Source organism: Macrotis lagotis, chromosome 5 (assembly GCF_037893015.1).
Source record: "Macrotis lagotis isolate mMagLag1 chromosome 5, bilby.v1.9.chrom.fasta, whole genome shotgun sequence".
Taxonomy (NCBI): Eukaryota; Metazoa; Chordata; class Mammalia; order Peramelemorphia; family Peramelidae; genus Macrotis; species Macrotis lagotis.
This window is the reverse complement of record NC_133662.1, coordinates 174,433,385-174,452,698: the sequence shown is the minus strand read 5'-3', so window position 1 is coordinate 174,452,698 and position 19,314 is coordinate 174,433,385. Positions and strand designations below refer to the sequence as shown.

General features: G+C 40.5%; 1 protein-coding gene across 1 annotated transcript in view; it reads right to left on the bottom strand.

Moving 5' to 3' along the window:
* SNX9 (sorting nexin 9) overlaps window positions 1–16,310 on the bottom strand; it is a 111,924-nt gene extending 95,614 nt beyond the window's left edge. Inside the window, exon 1 of the mRNA XM_074187919.1 lies at window positions 16,070–16,310. Within this exon, the coding sequence (XP_074044020.1) occupies window positions 16,070–16,081 (12 nt within the window). The 5' untranslated portion in view covers window positions 16,082–16,310. The remainder of the gene's footprint in view (window positions 1–16,069) is intronic.
* Between the last annotated feature and the right edge of the window lie 3,004 nt (window positions 16,311–19,314).

The following is a 19,314-nucleotide window of genomic DNA, read 5'->3' as shown; positions in this document are numbered from 1 at the left end:
TTATTATTATTATTGTTGTTATTATTATTATTATTTCTACTTCTAGTAAATCTAGGTAACTGACTTGAAAGATTGTTTCAGTCCCAACCAGACTGGAATTAAGACCATACTGTATAATTACACCTACCTCCCAGGGTCATTGTGAGGAAAATGAGGTAATTGTGATGTGCTTATGAGCACAATCCTTACAAGAGAGTAACCACTATATTAGTTATTATTATTATTATTTCTACTTCTAGTAAATCTAGGTAACTGACTTGAAAGATTGTTTCAGTCCCAACCAGACTGGAATTAAGACCATACTGTATCACATCATATCCTTTCTGTGCTTCACCATCAGTTACCTTGAAATGAATTTGTTTTTATTTATTTATTTATTTATGTATGTATGTATGTATGTATGTATGTTTTTTTTGCAAGGCAAATTGGGTTAAGTGGCTTGCCCAAGGCCACACAGCTAGGTAATTATTAAGTGTCTGAGACCGGATTTGAACTCAGGTACTCCTGACTCCAGGGCCGGTGCTTTATCCACTATGCCACCTAGCCACCCCTTGTTTTTATTTTTTTTAACAAGAGTTCAAGAACCCTTTTACTTGGTTGTCATTCAACAATCTATTCCTGTAGCTGAACTTCAAAAACAACTTTAATGCATTTTAAAGAGTGTTTTGACAGTCTTTTTCTGTACCATCCTGAAACAGTGTCTGCTTCATTTATCAAATTCACTTCTATTTTTATTTAAATCATCCCCATTTTATATACAGGTAAAGAAAAAATGCAAAGAGAGGATAAGTGATTTGCTCAGGGTTCTGAACCCAAATTTATCTTCCCAAATTTGAATCCAGTGTTTTTTCCATACATACATCTCTCATCTCATTTCTGACTCATTTGCTTTTTTTGTAGCTGTACAACATGGCTAATCACTTGAAACTCTTACCTGGTCTTCTAAAAATTACTAACTTATTTAGACCCACACAGTACAAAATAAAAACAAAATACATTATTAAAGGCTACCAAAAGCATCTTTCTGGGGTCAAAAGACAGATGGAGGTTTAAAAGAAATGTCCAAAATAGACTGAATCAAAAAGTTTTAAAATAAATTTTCCTTTATTTTCTCTTATCCAGACAAATAATTCTGACACTATCTATTTACCTTTATTATCTGAACATTGAACCTTAAATCATGACGATTTCAAGGTTAGATCTTTGTAGGTGACTATGGATATAGTCAGATTCAATTATGCAGATATATATTTTTTTAAACCATGGATATATCCTTAACATTGCCTTACTTTGACAAACATAGCACTAATGCCCTGAACCAACAGGTGATGGAAGAGAGGAAATTAAAATTAATAAATGTATTCTGAACAAAGCAATAATGACATTTCTAGAGAACCAATAATGATCTCCCCTTCCAGAGATATGATGAAACATATTTAGAATTGAAGACTTTTTCAAATATGGCCAATATTGGGATTTGTCTTGCTTGATTATGCACAGCTATTAAAAGTTCACTTGTTTCCTCTTTTTTGTTCAATGGTGGGGGAAATGAAAAGGGAAAGAGGGAGAGGGTAGCTCCCCCCCCCCAAAAAAAAGAAAGAAAAAAGGAAACTGCAACATTTTAAAAAATTATACACAAAAGAGAACAAAAGTCTAGAAAAAACCACAGGCATGCTATTATGTATAAAAATTGCATACTAAATTTCTATATTTCAAAATAAAATCTGGCTGTAAATAATACATGTAGTTTTGTGCTATGGAAATACTCATTTTAATCATCATGTATAAAGTTAAGAATAAAAAATAATTTCAGGTATAGTTTACAGTGCATTTGAAGCAAAAAAAAGATATAAAATACTATTCTCCAAAATCAAAATCCATTCAACAAGCATGGTGATTATTTACTAATTTTTTAACTAAAAATATAATTCTTTGCAATTACAATGTCCCCCCAAGTGAATGTACTATTGTATTTTCAAACAACTTTGTCAGGATTGTATGTGCAAAGTTAAAGAGAGACCCATACTGATACTCATTGGAAATACCTCTATACACTGACTCCAGCAGAAATTCTGTCCATTCTACTGTTTAGATAAAAAGAAAAGGCAAAACAAAACTATTTTGTATCATAATATAAATATAATTATAATATAAAATTATTTATTATGATTGTTGCAATGGATACAGTATTGGGACTTGTCAAGAAGACCTGGGTTCAAATCCAGCTGAAGTCAAGGTGTGTGATCCTGGGTAGGATTCTACCTCACCACAGCTGTGTGAATCAAATGAAATGACAAATGGATAGCACTTTGCAAAATTTAAAGTCTTAACACAGTGTCTGACATGCAATAGGTGCTTAATGCATGCTTGTAACAATGTTTTGCATGACTACGTTTAACCTATAGCAAATAGCTTGCCTTCTCAATGAAGGGAAAGGGAAAAAATTTAGAACTCAAAATTTAAAAACTAATTGTTAAAATTTAAATATTTAAAAATACTAAAGGCTTGTTGTTGCAAAGTACTGTATAAATGCTAGCTATTACTATTATTGTTAGCATTTTCTAGATGAAAAGTTTCTTAGAGATCGGCCTAGATGCTTTCAAAATGTTTGAATAAAGAATCCTTTTTTATTTGTAGAAAAGATTACCAAAAGAATATTGTTAGATTACTGAAAATGCTGAAGCATGAAAAGGAGTTAAGATTTCACTGAGAAATTTATTTTTTAAAGTAAAAAAACATGGAGTGTTGCAGGCACTCCTTTCAAGGGGCATAGCACTGTGCTTTGTTGCATCCAAGCCATTTTTCCTGCCACACTGTGTCAATGACCAGCAGAACCCAAGCCTCTAGACCTCCTATTCTCTGCTATCTCCCATCTAAATTGGGGAAACAATATTATTACTTTAAGTATATATATCTTAGAAGTTCTTTTAATCCTCCCCTAAAATGTAGCTCATCTTGAATCTTGTAAACACATTGTTATAAAGCACTAAAACTTTTTTTGGTTGTTTTTTTAAGTTAGGGTTTTCTTGGAGGAGGTCCTTGAGTTTAACGATTTAAGATGACTCAGACTCATATGACCCTGTTTGGATTCTGCAGGATCCCTTACTTCATTTACTATAAAATATTTATTCTCTGGTTTTATAGTCTCAGAAGACACAACTACCACTAACTCCTCTTCAGAAGATGTTTCAATGAAAAAAAAAAAGTGGATCTCGCACATCAGCAAAATGGTCTTCAGAATCCTTAATTCAATATTGCATGATAAGATCTAGAATATATCAGGGAGAGACTGAAAGGACAAAGGAAAACCATGCCAACATAGCTCTGAGTAAGCCCAGAATGGGAGTGGACAGCAATACAAAAAACTGGAGAAGGAGGTCATTTTCCCAAGCTTGGCAAAGGGCTAACCGCTCTACCTCCCAGCCCTTTTATAAAGCCTTTCCTCACCTGGTCAGTTCCTAGGTGGGTGTGGGGGGGGTGGAGAGGTGGGAAAGAGAAGACAGCTCATATTATGTGACAAGTGCTTCACTAATATGCCATCTGATTCTTACAACAAACCTTGCAAGGGAGATGCTACATTAACACCATTTTACAACTGGAGAAACCGAGGCAGGCAGAGGTTATGTGACTAGTCACACTGCTAGCTCTGGATAAGCATCAGGTCTTCTGTGCTACCAAGTGCCAATGTTCTCCTTGCTGTTCCTCACCCAGGACAACCTGTATCTTAACTGAGAGCTGGCTGTACCCCTAGAACTGTCTCTGTCTTCAACTCTGAGCTTTCTTCAAGTTTCATTTAGAGTCTCACCTTTGGTGAGAAGCTTTCTTCAATCCTCCTTAATCTTAGTACATTCCCTCCAATCTATCCTTTAAATAATGTGTTCATAACGGTGTCATCTTTCCCACTGGAGGTGAAAGGATCCTTTAAGGCAAAGACTGTTTTTTCTTTCTCTTTGCTTGGGACATAGTAGATGCTTAACAGATCAATGAGTGACTCTTTCAGGTAAGGAAGAAGTAGGCCAAACTGGGAAAAAAAAGCTTTACACATAAAGAAAAAGAAAGGAGACTTTAAATAATAGGGCTACAAAAGATAGAAAAGGGTGGCCCACTTCATCAAGAGTGGCTACAGCCTGGCATTGAAAGAGCTGAGTTCAAATTTTGTTTCTGAAAGTGTTCATAGGCTTTGGGTAAACTATCTCCCACTGCCCCAAGCCATTCTTCAGGACTAAAAATTACAAATAATCTATTGACATGGAAGTTTCCACATACTAATGAAATCACAGGGGCTGGACTCCTCCTTCTAAAAAAAACAAAGTGAAAAAAACCACCAAAAAAATCCATAGCCATCTGCATTTGTGATACTTCCTGGAATTTTCAGCTACTCTAATAAGTGGAAAACTACAAACCAAAACCTAATGGTTTTATTTTTCCTATATCCAATGTTAAGAAACAATTGATCAATCAATAGCCATTTATTAATAGTTACAACTAGCCTGGAAAGTTAATAATTGCTCGAGATACAAAGAACAAAAATAGTCTCTGCTCTCATACATCCTAACAGAGGAAACAAAGGTATACCAATAGGCATGTGTATATAAGATATGCAAGAATAGATACAGGATATCCTTAGAGAGGAAGGCATTGAATCTATGGGAGACCTGTGCAGAGTTTTGAAGGAAGCTGGGGATTCCAACAGGTGGAAGTAGAAAAGTGATTAAGAATGCAGGTGGCCCATGAGGGCAATGTGACAAGTATGCCAGTACTGCCAGCAGTGTCTGGAGGCTCAGATCTGGCCGACCACCTACCTGTGAGCTAAGAATGGTTTTTACATTTTTTAACTACAATACAATTATAGTTAGAAATGTAAAAATCATTCTCAGCTCATAGGTAGATTTGGTTCACTGGTAATGGCCCTAGTTTGCCATGATAATGCCTGGAATAGACAGTTGAGTATTTGGAAAGGAGTAATCTAAGACTGAAAAGATGTGAGGGAGGCATGTTGTCAAAAAACTTTAAAGGCCAAAGGAGTTTATATTTGATCTTAGAGGCAACAGGAAGTAGAGTTTTCTGAGTAAGGGAGTAACATGCTCAGATTTGTCCTTTTAAAATAGACCTGCTTGGAGTGAAGTGATTTTGGAGGAAAGGAAACAAATGGTAAATTGTTAGTAGAAGAGGTAATTTTGGTAGTTCAAGTGAGAAGATGAGGGTCTGAACTAGGGCAGTGGCTGAGCAGAGGAAAGGAGATGTATGTGAAAAATACTGTAGAGACAATGGCAACAAGATTTGGCACCTGATGGGATATGTGTGTGGGGAGAATAAAGAGCCGAGGATGATACCAGGTTTGTGAACCTGGCTAACTCTTCCCAGGGTCACACAGTTTTAAGTATCTGAGGCTGGAGTTGGAATCAGGAAGATGAGCTTTCTTGATTACAAGCCTGGTGCTCAATCCATTTTGCCACCTAGTCAACCAGAGAGGAAATTCTATTCAGGAGTAGGTGATGAACAGTATCAAATGCTTCAAAAAAGTCAAGAGTGAGGAATAAAAAAATATCATTGGAGGGAAAATTGCAGTTGAATGATGTCAGAGGTCAGATTTCAAAGAGTTTTGAAGGGAGTAAGATCAATCAATCAACAAACTTGATTAAGCACCATGCTTAGGTGATAGATACAAATAAAAAGAATGAAATAATCCTTATGTACATGAAGTTTACATGCTAAAGAGGCATATAACATGTATGTGGGTACATGATTTTACATATATTTGGCATGTACACAGAGCTTACATATAAAATCATTAAATACAAAGTTGTTAAATTCATGATAATTTGGGGAGCTTGTTTGGGCAATGGCTAAAGGGAAAGTCATGAAAGGCTTCATGCAGAACACGAGTTAAAATATATCTTAAAGGGAGAGCTAGGTAGAAGAAATAAATGTGTTCAAGGGGTGGCTCTAGGTGGCAAAGAGAATAGAGCACCAGCCCTGGATTCAGGAGGTACTGAGTTCAAATCTGACCTCAGACACTTAATAATTACCTAGCAGTGTGACCTTGGGCAAGTCACTTAACCCCACTGCCTTGTAAAAAACAAAACAAAATAAATGTGTTCCAAAAAGCAAGAGAGAGGATGGATTGGTTGGATTGTGGAATAAAGGAGGGTAGTAGGATGCCCATCAATTAGGGAAGGGCTGAACAAGCTGTGATATATGAATGTATGAAATACTATTATGCAACAAGAAATGATGAGCACTTTGATTTCAGAAGAACCTGGAAAGACTCATATGAACTGATGTAAAGTGAAATGAGCAGAACCCAAGTCTTATGATGAACAGTGAACAACTGAGCTCTTCTCAGCAATACAATGACCCAAGGCAATTACAAAGGGCTCATGATGGAAAATATTATCCAGACCCAGGGGAAAAAACTGATGGACTCTGAATGAAGACTGAGGCATACTCTTTTCGTGTTCTTTATTTTTTTCTTGGTGTTTCCTTTTGTTCTATTTCTTTCACAGCATCATACAACATGACTGCATATACAAAACCTATATCAAATTGTTTATCATTTTAGGAAGAGAGGAGGGAAAGGAGAAAAATTGAAACTCAAAATTTGTAAAAATGAATGCTAAATTTTTATTTTTATTTCCCCCAGTTACATATAAAAAAAAGAAGTTTTAACATTCATTTTTAAAATTTTGAGTTCTGAATTCTCTCCCTTCTTCCCATTCCACTCCTCTTCGTTGAGAAAGCAAGTTATTTTAATAAAGGTTAAAAATGTGTAATCCTGCAAAACATTTCCATAATATCATGTTGTGAAAGTAAACATAGATGTTCCCCCATCCCCCAAAAGAAGCCTCAAGAAAAATAAAGTTAAAAAAAAGTATGTTTCAATCTGTATTCAGATACCAGTTTAGAGGATGGATAGTATTCTTTATCATAAATCCTTCAGTTATCTTAGGCCACAGCACTGCTGAGTAAAGGTAAGACATTCAGAGCTGATCATCCTATAATGTTGCTTTTAGTTTATATAATACATAAAAAAGATAGGCCAAATTTAAAAAATAAATGCTAAATATTATATTTAAGTGGGGGAAAAATAAAATATTATTAAACATTTTTAAAGGAAAGGTAGCAATATCTAATGGAGTTAGGCCTGGCTATAAAAGGTTTTAAAAGATAAATAGATGAGATTCTATTAACCTGGAGACCTTAAGAGGTCAGTGGAGTTGAATATTCAAGTCAGGAAGTCCTAGTCAGATCTTCACTTAAGGAAAATTTACTTTTGCAGGAATGTATATGATGCATTGTTATGGTCAGAAACTAGGGGAAAGAGAAATAAAGGCAATGTGTGGTTGGATGGCTTTTTAAAGGGATTTAGCTAAAAAAGAGAAGTATGTGTTTCTAGACATCAGGATAGAAAAGTAAATGGGTAGAGACTGAGCACAGTGAGAGATGGGATAATTAGGGGAGCAGGAAAAGTTGGAAGAAATAGGATTAAAGTAGAATTGCCCTAAACCAAAAGAAGGGCCATTCCAGTGGCTTGAGTAAAGGAGTAGATGATATAAATATATAAATATAAAGAGGGTTATGAGATAAGGACAAAAAAAAAGTTCTCATAGTTTCAGTTATTTTTCAAAAAAGTATAAAAATGTATACATTGGCAGCTAGGTGACAGTGAATAGAGATCTAGGCCTGAAGTCAGGAAGACTCCTCTTCCTGATTTCAAATCTGACCTCTGACACTTACCAGCTGTATGACTCTAAGCAAGTCACTTAATCCTGTTTGCCTCATTTTCCTCATCTATAAAATGAACTGGAGAAGGAAATGGCAAACCTGCAATATCTTTGCCAAGAAAACTTCAAATGGGGTTATGAAGATCAGGACATGCTTGAAAAATGACTGTGTGATAATTAAATTAAAGTTCCTTAGGGTGGATGGACGTGATGCTATGAAAAGTTTGAGGAAAGAATGGTTGCTTTGATAAGTGGAATAGAGAATAAATTAGGGAGTAAGTAGGACTTCCTTGTTACAAATTAAGAATGAAGCCTTGCAACATGGTTTGTGACTTCTTACTCTATTCAGCAAAATAGGAGTTAAGAATGAAGGATGGTGGGTGGGAGTAATTCTGGTTCTGGGAACAAGGAAGCAAAGGGTTTGAAAGCTGAGAACTGTATAAGGAAGGGAAGGGAACATAGACAAAGCAGAAAGAATGGCCTGGGACAGTCCTCAAGGTTATAAGAGACTAGAAATTACAATGAGAACAAATGAATAGTAAATCATAGGCAGAAAGGGAATGATAAAAGATGACATAAGCAAATAAATGAATTTTAGAATTCCTGAACATGGAAAGTGGGACACAAGTTCTAGGTGACAGTAACATCAAAGGTTTGGTCATCCCTTTTTATAGCTAAGATAATTAAAGAAGTGGATCATGGGAATTGACCAGATTGAGGAACTAGGAGTTCAAATTCATATTTTGTAATCATCTGTAATTTTTGTTAACCTTTTCATTGAGGGGCAGATCACTTAACTTGTATGAAAAGTCACCCCCCCCCAAAAAGAGATGAGTTTCAAATCCTTGCTCTGAAACTAAGTTACATAACTCTAGGTGAGTTCTTTATCCTCCCTAAATTTGTTTACTTAGCTGAATATGATTATCATATTCCTACATGTAATACCTACACATTACAAATATTGTCTTAAGGAAGGCACTATATAAAGCTTACAGTAATCTAAAAATGTAAATAATTATCATTACTGATATTTTGGAAGGCAGCTAGGTGGCATAATGGATAGAATGTCAGGAAGACTCATCTTCCTGAGTTCAAATTTGGCTAAGACTTGCTAGCTGAGTGACCCTAGCAAGTCACCTAACCCTGTTTGCCTCAATTTCCTTATCTGAAAAATGAGCTGGAGAAGGACATGGCAAACCACTCCCATATATTTAACCAAGAAAACCTCAAATGGGTTCATAGAGTTGGGCAGGGCTGAAACAGCAAAAATTACTTCATTTCTACTCATGTTAATAGTATTTTCCATATAATCTAACCCAGAAATAAGCTCTGGATTCTCCAGACCTTTCCACTTCTACCCCAGAGTGAAGATAATGGAGACTTTGGAGACACTCTGTTGGCTCCTCCCCACTGGTGACCAAGTTCCTCTTTGGAACTTCCTTCCATTTGAGGAAGTTACCTAAGGTAGCCATAACAACTTTTAATTGTACAAGTTTGCCTTCCCCAAGTCCTTTTGTGTATAGTGTTCCCCTGTTAAAATGAAAGCTCCTTAAAGGCAGGACCATCTTTTTTTTTTTTGCTTATATTTGAATTTGAGATGTTTAGACCTTAGTGATTTGTATATTAAAAAGCATTTAATAAATTATTTAATCTAATCTAATGGGAAATGAACAAGTACAGAAAAATCTGTTTATGACATAAACCATAAGATCACAGAACTCAATTTGGAAGAAAGTTCAGGCAATTTCCTCTAACCTCATTTTTCAGATTAAGAAATTGAAGCCTATAGAAGTTGAATGATTTGCTCAGTGTTGCTCAAATAAATCTCAGAGGGAAGATGAATCAAAGTTAGTCTCTCTCTCTCTCTCTTTAGTTTTTGCAAGGCAATATGGTTAAGTGGCTTGCCCAAGGCCACACAGCTAGGTAATTATGAAGTGTCTGAGGCCACATTTGAACCCAGGTACTCCTGACTCCAAGGCCAGTGCTCTATCCACTGCTCCACTTAGCTGCCCCAATCAAAGTTTCTTGAACCCTGAGTCAGCTGTTCTTTTTAATTTGCAACAATGAAAAAAAGGGATCTAGTTTCTAGAATGTACATTTTTTACATGACACATTTTTTGCAGAACTTACTTGATAAAAGGTCAACATTTTTAGTTATCAATTATCTAAAAATTCTATCTATTAATTTTGAAAATGATAGATTATTGATGAAGCATTACATGCACTAAATCTAACTTTCAGTGAGTAGTCTGACCTAAATGCATTGCTTAAAAATGAGGAGTTTTAGGAGGATTTGAACTCAGGTAATCCTGACTCCACCAGGCTCTATCCACTGTGCCACCTAGCTGCCCAGGAGATTATTTTGAAATAAGACACAAGATAAAGTAAACTTTATTTGGGTGATTGCTGTTGATCCCTCCTTATCATGAAGAACCTGTGATCCTATCACAGTTTAGAACTACAGGGAATCTGGAGGTCATCTAGCCCATCTCTTATTTGTCACATGAGGCAGCTAAAGGCCAGAATTAAAATAATTTGCTACAAATTCCCTGGGTTAAATGTAAGTAGCAGAGCTGGAATTCAAACTGATTCAATTTTAATTCAATTCAAATTCTTCTTGTTATCTCTCAAACTTTATGTTTCTTCCTTAAGGATATGATTTCTCTCTCACCACACTCAATTTGGATCAATGTACAACATGGAAACAATGTAAAGACTGACAAATTAATTTCTGTGAGGGGTGGGGGGAGGGAAGTAAGATTGAGGGAAAATTGTAAAACTCAAAATAAATAAAATCTTTAATAAAAAATAAAAATAAAATAAAAAATAAAAATAAATTCAAATTCTGCAGAAATCCTAAGTGAAGTCTTCACCCTGCCTGGATAATTCACCCCGCCCCCAATATCAAGTTTGACTTACTGAATAACCACAAATGTATGACTTATCTAAAAAAGCTACCTCTGCAGGTAATGATGCACTGTATGACTCAATTTTCAGATACTTAAAATAGTTTAGGAAAATTGAGTCATATTGAATAGCATCATCTAACAAACATTACACCAACAATTCTAAAGACTAAGTGTATCATGTGACTTCGAGTAACTGTCAGAAGAAAATCTGAGAGAACAGCATTGCTGAATCGGTCTTGTTGCTCCTGTTCTAAAGCTCAATCGGGAACTTTAAAAAATTGGCTTCTTTTGGTGGGGATTAAGAATGAATGATGAATATATAAATGGTCTATATTTAAATGAGGATTGGGGCTGTTTCTGTGTCTTTTTGCCTTTTTTTGTATCCCCAGGCTTAGCATATTGCCTGATCCATGATAATAAGTGGCTATTGACTGATTATATACTTTAGTGTGACATTTATGTTTTACCATTTTGTTTCCCACCTTCTTGTCCCTTAGTAAAGATTCCTAGAAACTTTGTCAAAAGGACAACCCAGTTTGTTGGATGAACAGGTGTATTTTTTTTTTTTTTTTTTTTTAGTTTTTGCAAGGCAATGGGGTTAAGTGGCTTGCCCAAGGCCACACAGCTAGGTAATTATTAAGTGTCTGAGGCTGGGTTTGAACTCAGGTACTCCTCACTCCAGGGCTGGTGCTCTATCCACTGTGCAACCTAGCTGCCCCCCCCACTGTGCCACCTAGCTTCCCTGAACAAGTGTATTTAAAAGCATTCCTCAAATGAATGGAATTCAATCTTAGGAGAATTCATTAATTTCTCAAATTAATATGAAATTTTGTTGCCTAAAAACAAAACAATTCACAATTGATGACTCAATAGATAGGATTGTACCTGGAAGATCTGAATTCAAACCTGGCATCAAATACCTAACTAGCTGGATAACCTTGAGCAAAAATCATTTTACCTCTGTCTACCTCAGTTTCCCTCATCTGCAAAATGAGTTATTAATAGTATCTACCTTGAAAGGTTGTGTGAAGATAAAATGAGATATTTGCAAACTGCTTTTTTAAAAACACTATATAATTGCTAGCACTTATATTATTGAAGTTGATATAAAATAAGCTTTGGGTGGGTGGGGTTTTTAATAAGTGACTACTGGAGTAATGAATTATCTAAGTGGAAACAAGAAAATAGTTTACAATGAGAGATTTTTGGAATTTGCTTCAGCAATGCCCTCTTGTCTTGAAAATAACTTTAGATCTCTTCAAATTAAATGAGAAAAAAGGCAGGGAAACTTTCAGGCACAGTAATGTTCAAGTGAAAGTTATGAAAAGACACTAGAAAACTTTCCATGATAATTTTAAAAATTTCCTAATGAAGTACATATAATAATTTGGTTCCTCTCATGTTAGAGCATAACACAAAGTTCTACAAATAAATACCATTTCTTCTTAAGACATTTAGGAAACATCCTCTCTAAAAGCAAAATTGGGGCTTAGTCAAACAACATCTAAAACAAAGTTTTATCTTTAAGGCCATTTGGCAAATATGTATTTTTGGCCACAAGGTAGTTTTTTTCCTTAAGAGAAGCATAAAATTATTACTTCAGTGTTTATTCCATGGGCTGTTGTGAGTGGACCAATCACTGCCTATTAGTTATTTTCAACATTCCACACCCACTTAGTTTGGTGAAACAAGCTGCTTAATACAAACAACATGAGGCTAATACTGTACTTTGGAAGCCAGGGCTGAAAAGGAAGGAATAAAAAAATATTAGTGTTAGGAACGCCTTCAAAAATTTTGTTCAAAAGAAAGGAAAAAGATTTAGGTCATAATGATTATGTCAACACAAAAACAATCTACATTCCATATCAAAGGTTAAAACTCTGGCATGAAAATTAAAGCTAAATGAATACATGTATTCATACTTTCATGACCCTTAGCTTTAATTTTCATAAGTTCAACTACTACATATATAAACTCAGCAACTTTTTAAAAATGTCTTTTCGAGGATCCTGCAACATCTGCAAAACTTCTGATGGTTCATCAAATGACATCTTTTCATATAATGAACATTTCATTTACTCACAAGTTCCTCATATGAATTATTCAATTACAGTAAACCATTTTGCTGATATTGAGAGTTTTTAAACTTTTTTAAACTACCACTGCAAAGATTCCTAGACTGTAGATGTGGGTTTAGACTGTCTCTGATAGTCATTCACTATGTGATCAAGTCACTTCATTTCTCTGTAAAAGGGGCCTAACAATATTTTACACTATCCACCTCAGGAGATCATTCAATCAACCCCAACTCTCTTAAGCACCTACGGGTAGCAAATACAAAGATCCAGAAAGGCTTGGTCAATCTGACAATGGTCTCTTAAAGGTACCAGCTTCTTAGTAGCCTTAGTTTTAGAACATCTTCCCTTCTCACCACATCTCCTTAGTTCATAACCTGGAGATTTGAATCCCTTCATATTTAGAACATTCTCACTTTCCTTAAAGATTTGAAACCAGGATCAAATCAATTCTGCTGATTCTCCTGAAAAGGGGGAGTGTGGATGCATTTCCCCCTAAGTCCACATTTACCAAAATTTCAAACAGTGTCCATTCCTGGTCATCAATCATACCCCTACTTCACCTCCCCAGTTGAGTATAAGCTCCTTGAGGGCAGGCATATATGCAAAAGGTTTAATAAATAGGTTTTTCATTCATTTGTGGTACAGCACATTCCTGTCCCAGTTATAATATAATTGATTATGCTGGCCTTCCTTTTGAGAATGGAGGTAAGAGCAAAGAAATAAAAAAGGCAATAATACTTCAAAACTACACAAACAATCTTACCCAGGGAAGGAAAAATGGTAACATTTTATTCCTAAATTTTATTTATTCTTATTCTTTTTCTTGCTATGCTCATATCAGAAATATCTCCAACAAGCTTAAAAAAAAAATCACCTTAATTAATTACTATCAAACTAAATGACAGATTTACTTTGAAAAGATTCTAAAAATGCAGAAAGGTAATGAAAAGAATAAGATAACAAAAGAAACACACAGAAATTAGGGCTGGATTAATAACACTGACAGAGTGAGACAATGATGTAGAAAATTTAAAAGTAAGGGAACCGTGTTGTTGTTGAGTCATTTTTTCAGTTGTCTGACTCTTCATGACCCCATTTTGGGTTTTCTTATAAAACAAGCTGGAGTGGTTTGCCATTTTGATTTTCCAGCTCATTTGACACATGCAGAAACAGAAGCAAACAGGGTTAAGTGACTTGCCCAAGGTCTGTCTCAAAGCTAACAGGTGTGAAGCAGGCCTGAAACTCAGTTCTTTTTGACTCCAGGTCTAGCATTCTACTCTTAACTGCATGCCCTCTCTCCAATTTAATTATTATACAGGTATGTGAATATGTATACCTTTGCAAACATGTACACATATACATACATGTACAATTATAGACATGACTTGATTGAATCCGCCTGGGCAAAGTATTCAATTTAGGGTTCTGCTTTAGCACCCCCACTTTGGATTGAGACCAGTTTCTAATAGTGACATCAACATTAGGCTTCCTAACTATCTTGGTCTTTGATATGTCCAAAGTTGAGTCTTTCTCAAAATTAAGAGTTAGATAAAGGGAAAAAAAAACTTCTCCAATGTGAAGAAAGTACCGCTATTCATTGGGAAAGGGGGGGGGAGAACGACTTTAAACCAAATAAAAGCTTCTTTGGATTAAGTTGTAAGTTCAATAACCATTAAAATTTTTCTTTTGGACAGAAATATTTGTTCTAATGCAAGCATGGAATAAGTACAATGTGGATTGATGACTGGGGGTAGGGGGGGAAACAACTTAATCAGAATACAGAAATTTGCCTTCTGAATGCAATAGATAACAAAATTATTACAAGTATTTAACTATTTTAGCTCTGTCTTATCAGTATGCAACCACATGAAGTTTTGGCCAGTGAGCACTCATACACACAACTATCCAAACCAAATTTTCTGAACTTGTAAAAAAAAAATTAAGTTCAAGTTGTGGTAAAAAAGTATGCTGCATTTCTAATTAGTTAAATCGGAGTTTATTTAGTTCAATGCAAAAGGATATTCAGGATAGAACACACTAATGCTCCATTACTAAGTTGAGATCTATTTGCTACCTTTTAAGATTCTGGGATCAGTGTACAGAATGTGTCACTGATAATGACTGAAATGTTGGGCATAATAACAAGATTTCTTGGAAATGTTTGTGCTGAATGTTGTTTTGTTTTAAAAAGATAAGCTGAATAATCATACCTGATCAAACTAAGGAATAGTGTGTTTCATAGTAATAAAATTGATTTCAATTATGAGTTCCTGGGGTCCTAATCTGCATCTTTTATATAAACCCATTAACATGAACCTTTGCTTACTTGGTAGCTGGGTGACCCTGTTTGCCTCAGTTTCCTCATCTGTCAAATGAAGATGATAATAGCACCCACCTGGCAAGGTGGCAGTAAGAAACGAATGAGATAGCCCTTAGTATTGTGCCAAGAGGACAGTAAATTCCTTATAAATTATTATTAAACACACATAACTAATTCAATTCCGGCATTTACTCAACGACTAGTCTGCAGAAGTGGGGGGAAGGGGGGCGGACAAAGTTTAAATCAGTCTCCGCTGGGGAGTTGATGGTTTAGTAAACAAAAAGGTAATTGTAATGGAACAATTTTCATGTTTCTGAATATCCCCCCCCCGAAACTTCCTCATTTATGACCTATGCAAAAATAATAATAATAATACGGCCCAAAGCAACGAACTTTAGTGGTCAAACTCAAAGAGAAAAAATCAGATTGGGGCGGGCGGGCTCCCGGCCCCCCGCAGCCCCCCGCAGCCCCCCGCAGCCCCCGGTCCGGGCCGAAGCCAGTGCCGGGGAGGGGGTCTGCGCGGCGCGGGGGTTACGTAATGCCCCACGGCCGCGGCGAGTCCTCGGGCCGGGCCGCGGGGGGGGTCGGCTCGGTTCGGCTCGCCCGGCCCCGCTCCCCACGGCACGCCGCCAACTTTCCGAGGCGCGCTCCCCGGGCCCGCACTGGTGGGGCGCCCCCGGCCAGGCTCGGGCCCCGCGCCCCGGGATGGAGCCCCGTTCGGGGCGCCTCTCCGGGCCCGCCGCCCCCTCCCTCCGCGGCCGGGGCGCAGCCCGCGCTCAGGTGAAAACTTTCCAGAGCCGGAGCCGCGCCAGGCCAGGCCGGCCCCGGCCCCGGCCCCGGCCCCGGCCCCGGCCCCGGCCCCGGCCCCGGCCCCGGCCCCGGCCCCGGCCCCGGCCCCGGCCCCGGCCCCGGCCCCGGCCCCGGCCCCGGCCCGCCTCGGGAGGGGGCGTCCGCGCGGCCCCCGCGCCTGCCTCCCCGCCCCTCCCCCCCGGGTCCGGCCCGGCCCGGCCCGGCCCGGCTCGGGCGGCCCCGCCTCACCTTGGTCGCCATGGCTGGCGGGCGGGTCCTCCGGGCCGGGCCGGGCCGGGCCGGAGCGGGGCCGCTGGGGCCGGGCCGCGGCGCCGCCGCTCCTCCGCCGCTCCCGCCGCTCCTCCTCCTGCGCCCGGGGCGCTAGCTCAGCCCGCAGCAGCCCGGCGGCCGCCTCATGTAGCGCCCGCGAGCGAGGCGGCCCGGCTCCGGCCCGCGCCCCGAGCTCCGCGGGCTGCGCCTCGCCCTCCGTCCGCCGCCAACTTCTTCCTGCCCGGCCCGGCCCGGCCCGCCCTCCTCCGCTGCCCGCCGCCGCGAGCCCGCCTCCGCCGCCGCCCCCGGACGCTCGGCCCCTGCCCTGCCCGCGGGGCCGCCCGGCGGCGCACTTTAACCCTCTCGGGGCGCCCGCCCGCGGGGCCGCGGCTCCCCCAGCTGGCGCAGGGCAGCGAGCGGCGGGGCACACGGGGCTGGGCGCGGGGGCGCGGGGGCCCGGGGGCGCGGGGGCCCGGGGGCGCGGGGGCCCGGGGGCGCGGGGGCGCGGGGGCGCGGGGGCCCGGGGGCGCGGGGGCGCGGGGGCGCGGGGGCCTGGGGGCGCGGGGGCCCGGCGGCCCGGCGTGTATCAGGCGCCTGCTGTGTGCGGCCCAGCTTCTGCAGACCTCAGTCGTTATTAGGCGCCTCCTGTAGAAGTGGCGGAGCTGCTGGGTGCCTCAGGGTCTTTATTAGGCACCTCCTGTAGAAGTGGGGGAGCAGAGAGGCTGCTGGGTACCTCACAGAGAGCTCAGTCTTTATTAGGCACCTCCTGTAGAAGTGGGGGAGCACAGAGAGGCTGCTGGGTGCCTCAGGGTGCACCTCACAGAGCTCAGTCTTTATTAGGCACCTCCTGTAGAAGTGGGGGAGCACAGAGAGGCTGCTGGGTGCCTCAGGGTGCACCTCACAGAGCTCAGTCTTTATTAGGCACCTCCTGTAGAAGTGGGGGAGCAGAGAGGCTGCTGGGTGCCTCAGGGTGCACCTCACAGAGCTCAGTCTTTATTAGGCACCTCCTGTAGAAGTGGGGGAGCAGAGAGGCTGCTGGGTGCCTCAGGGTGCACCTCACAGAGCTCAGTCTTTATTAGGCACCTCCTGTAGAAGTGGGGGAGCACAGAGAGGCTGCTGGGTGCCTCAGGGTGCACCTCACAGAGCTCAGTCTTTATTAGGCACCTCCTGTAGAAGTGGGGGAGCAGAGAGGCTGCTGGGTGCCTCAGGGTGCACCTCACAGAGAGCTCAGTCTTTATTAGGCACCTCCTGTAGAAGTGGGGGAGCAGAGAGGCTGCTGGGTGCCTCAGGGTGCACCTCACAGAGAGCTCAGTCTTTATTAGGCACCTCCTGTAGAAGTGGGGGAGCACAGAGAGGCTGCTGGGTGCCTCAGGGTGCACCTCACAGAGAGCTCAGTCTTTATTAGGCACCTCCTGTAGAAGTGGGGGAGCAGAGAGGCTGCTGGGTGCCTCAGGGTGCACCTCACAGAGAACTCAGTCTTTATTAGGCACCTCCTGTAGAAGTGGGGGAGCACAGAGAGGCTGCTGGGTGCCTCAGGGTGCACCTCTTAGAGAACTCAGTCTTTATTAGGCGCCTACTATGTACCAGGCGCTGTCCACACGGAGCTTCTCCCAGAGAAGCCAATCAATATTGATTAAACGCTCACTCTGAGGGGCAGCCAGGGGGCGCAGCGCTAGAATGCCAGCTCCGGAGTCCGGAGGATCCGAGTTCAAGTGCGGCGTCACCTCCTTCACCTTGCGACCCGCCGCTCTTAAGAGCGAAGCCAATAAAGAGCTACGTAATCGCCCCGTGGGACCACACAGGGACACGAGTGAAAAACTGCCAGGACCCCGCGTGGAACACCAAAAGAGAGGGGCTGTCCGATGGGGAGCCTGCGGGTCCACAGGGGGCCAGACTTGTGTTCTATAGCCGGGTAAGAAGACAGATGCCTCGGGCCCCTCCCCTGCCCATCCACCTGCATCCCTGGAGCACCTTCTCCTGACTGAGGATGTAAAGATAAAAACTCCACCCGGCTCTCAAGGAGATCTACTCTTAAGAGGGAAGAGGCAACCATTGCTGATTAGAGAAATGCAAAGGAAGGCGTCTCTGAGGCCCCACAGCACTCCTCTCAGACTGGCCAATAGGACCAGGAAGGACAATGATCCAGAGGGAAGACAACCAGCAAACCCTGCATCTGCTGATACAAATACATAGAGGCTTCTTTGGATATGGGTTTCCATCTTTCTTTTTCCAACCCATATGGATCCGGAATGAGAGAAAAGCTTTATAGATAGGCAGCTAGGTGGGACAGTGGAAAGAATGACTTGTTTTGGGTTTTTTGTTGTTTTTGCAAGGCAATGGAGTTAAGTGACTTGCCCAAGGTCATACACCTGGAATCAAGTATCTGAGGCTGCATTTGAATTCAGGTCCTCCTGACTCCAGGGCTGGTGCTCTGTGCATTGCACCATATACTTGCCCCACGTGGGTAGAATGTCACATTTAAAAGTTAAGATAGGGCAGCTAGGTGAGGCAGTGGATAGAGTTCAAATCCAGCCTCAGACACTTAATAATTACCTAGCTGTGTGGCCTTGGGCAAGCCACTTAACCCCATTTGCCTTGCAAAAACCTTTAAAAAAAAGAGTTAAGAAGATTGGAGTTAAATCCTATACTTATACTTATTAGCTGTGTGACCCTGTACAACTCATCTAATCTCTCTACCTGAAGTAATTTTTTTTCCTTCTTTCTTCCCTAATCGTTACTTCTTACAAATCAAATAGTTATATGTGATCATAGTAGCCACCCTGAAACTTTACAAGGCTAGAAAATACTTTTTATATATAATGTTTCATTTTCAAATCTAGGGATAACATCAACATCTACCTGGATCATCCTGCTTGAAGGATCTAATGCGATAACATGTAAACATTTTGCTAATCTTTAAATTATATTATAAATTGTACCTGCCGTTAGTGATAGATCTTCCTGGACTGGACTTTTAATAAGTGAAGCATGTTGGTGGTTTCTTCTCCATGTGTCATTCATACAATGAATAAATTAGGGTTACACTTGCATTCAAATAGAACTGGATTCAAATCCTATGTCAAGCAATTAATAAGTATTCAGGTTTGTTTTTCAGTTGTCAGACTTTTCATGACCCAATTTGAGGTTTTCTTGGTAAAGATATTGGATTATGTCATTTCTTTCTCCAGGTCACTTTACAGATGTGAAAACTGAGGCAAACAGGG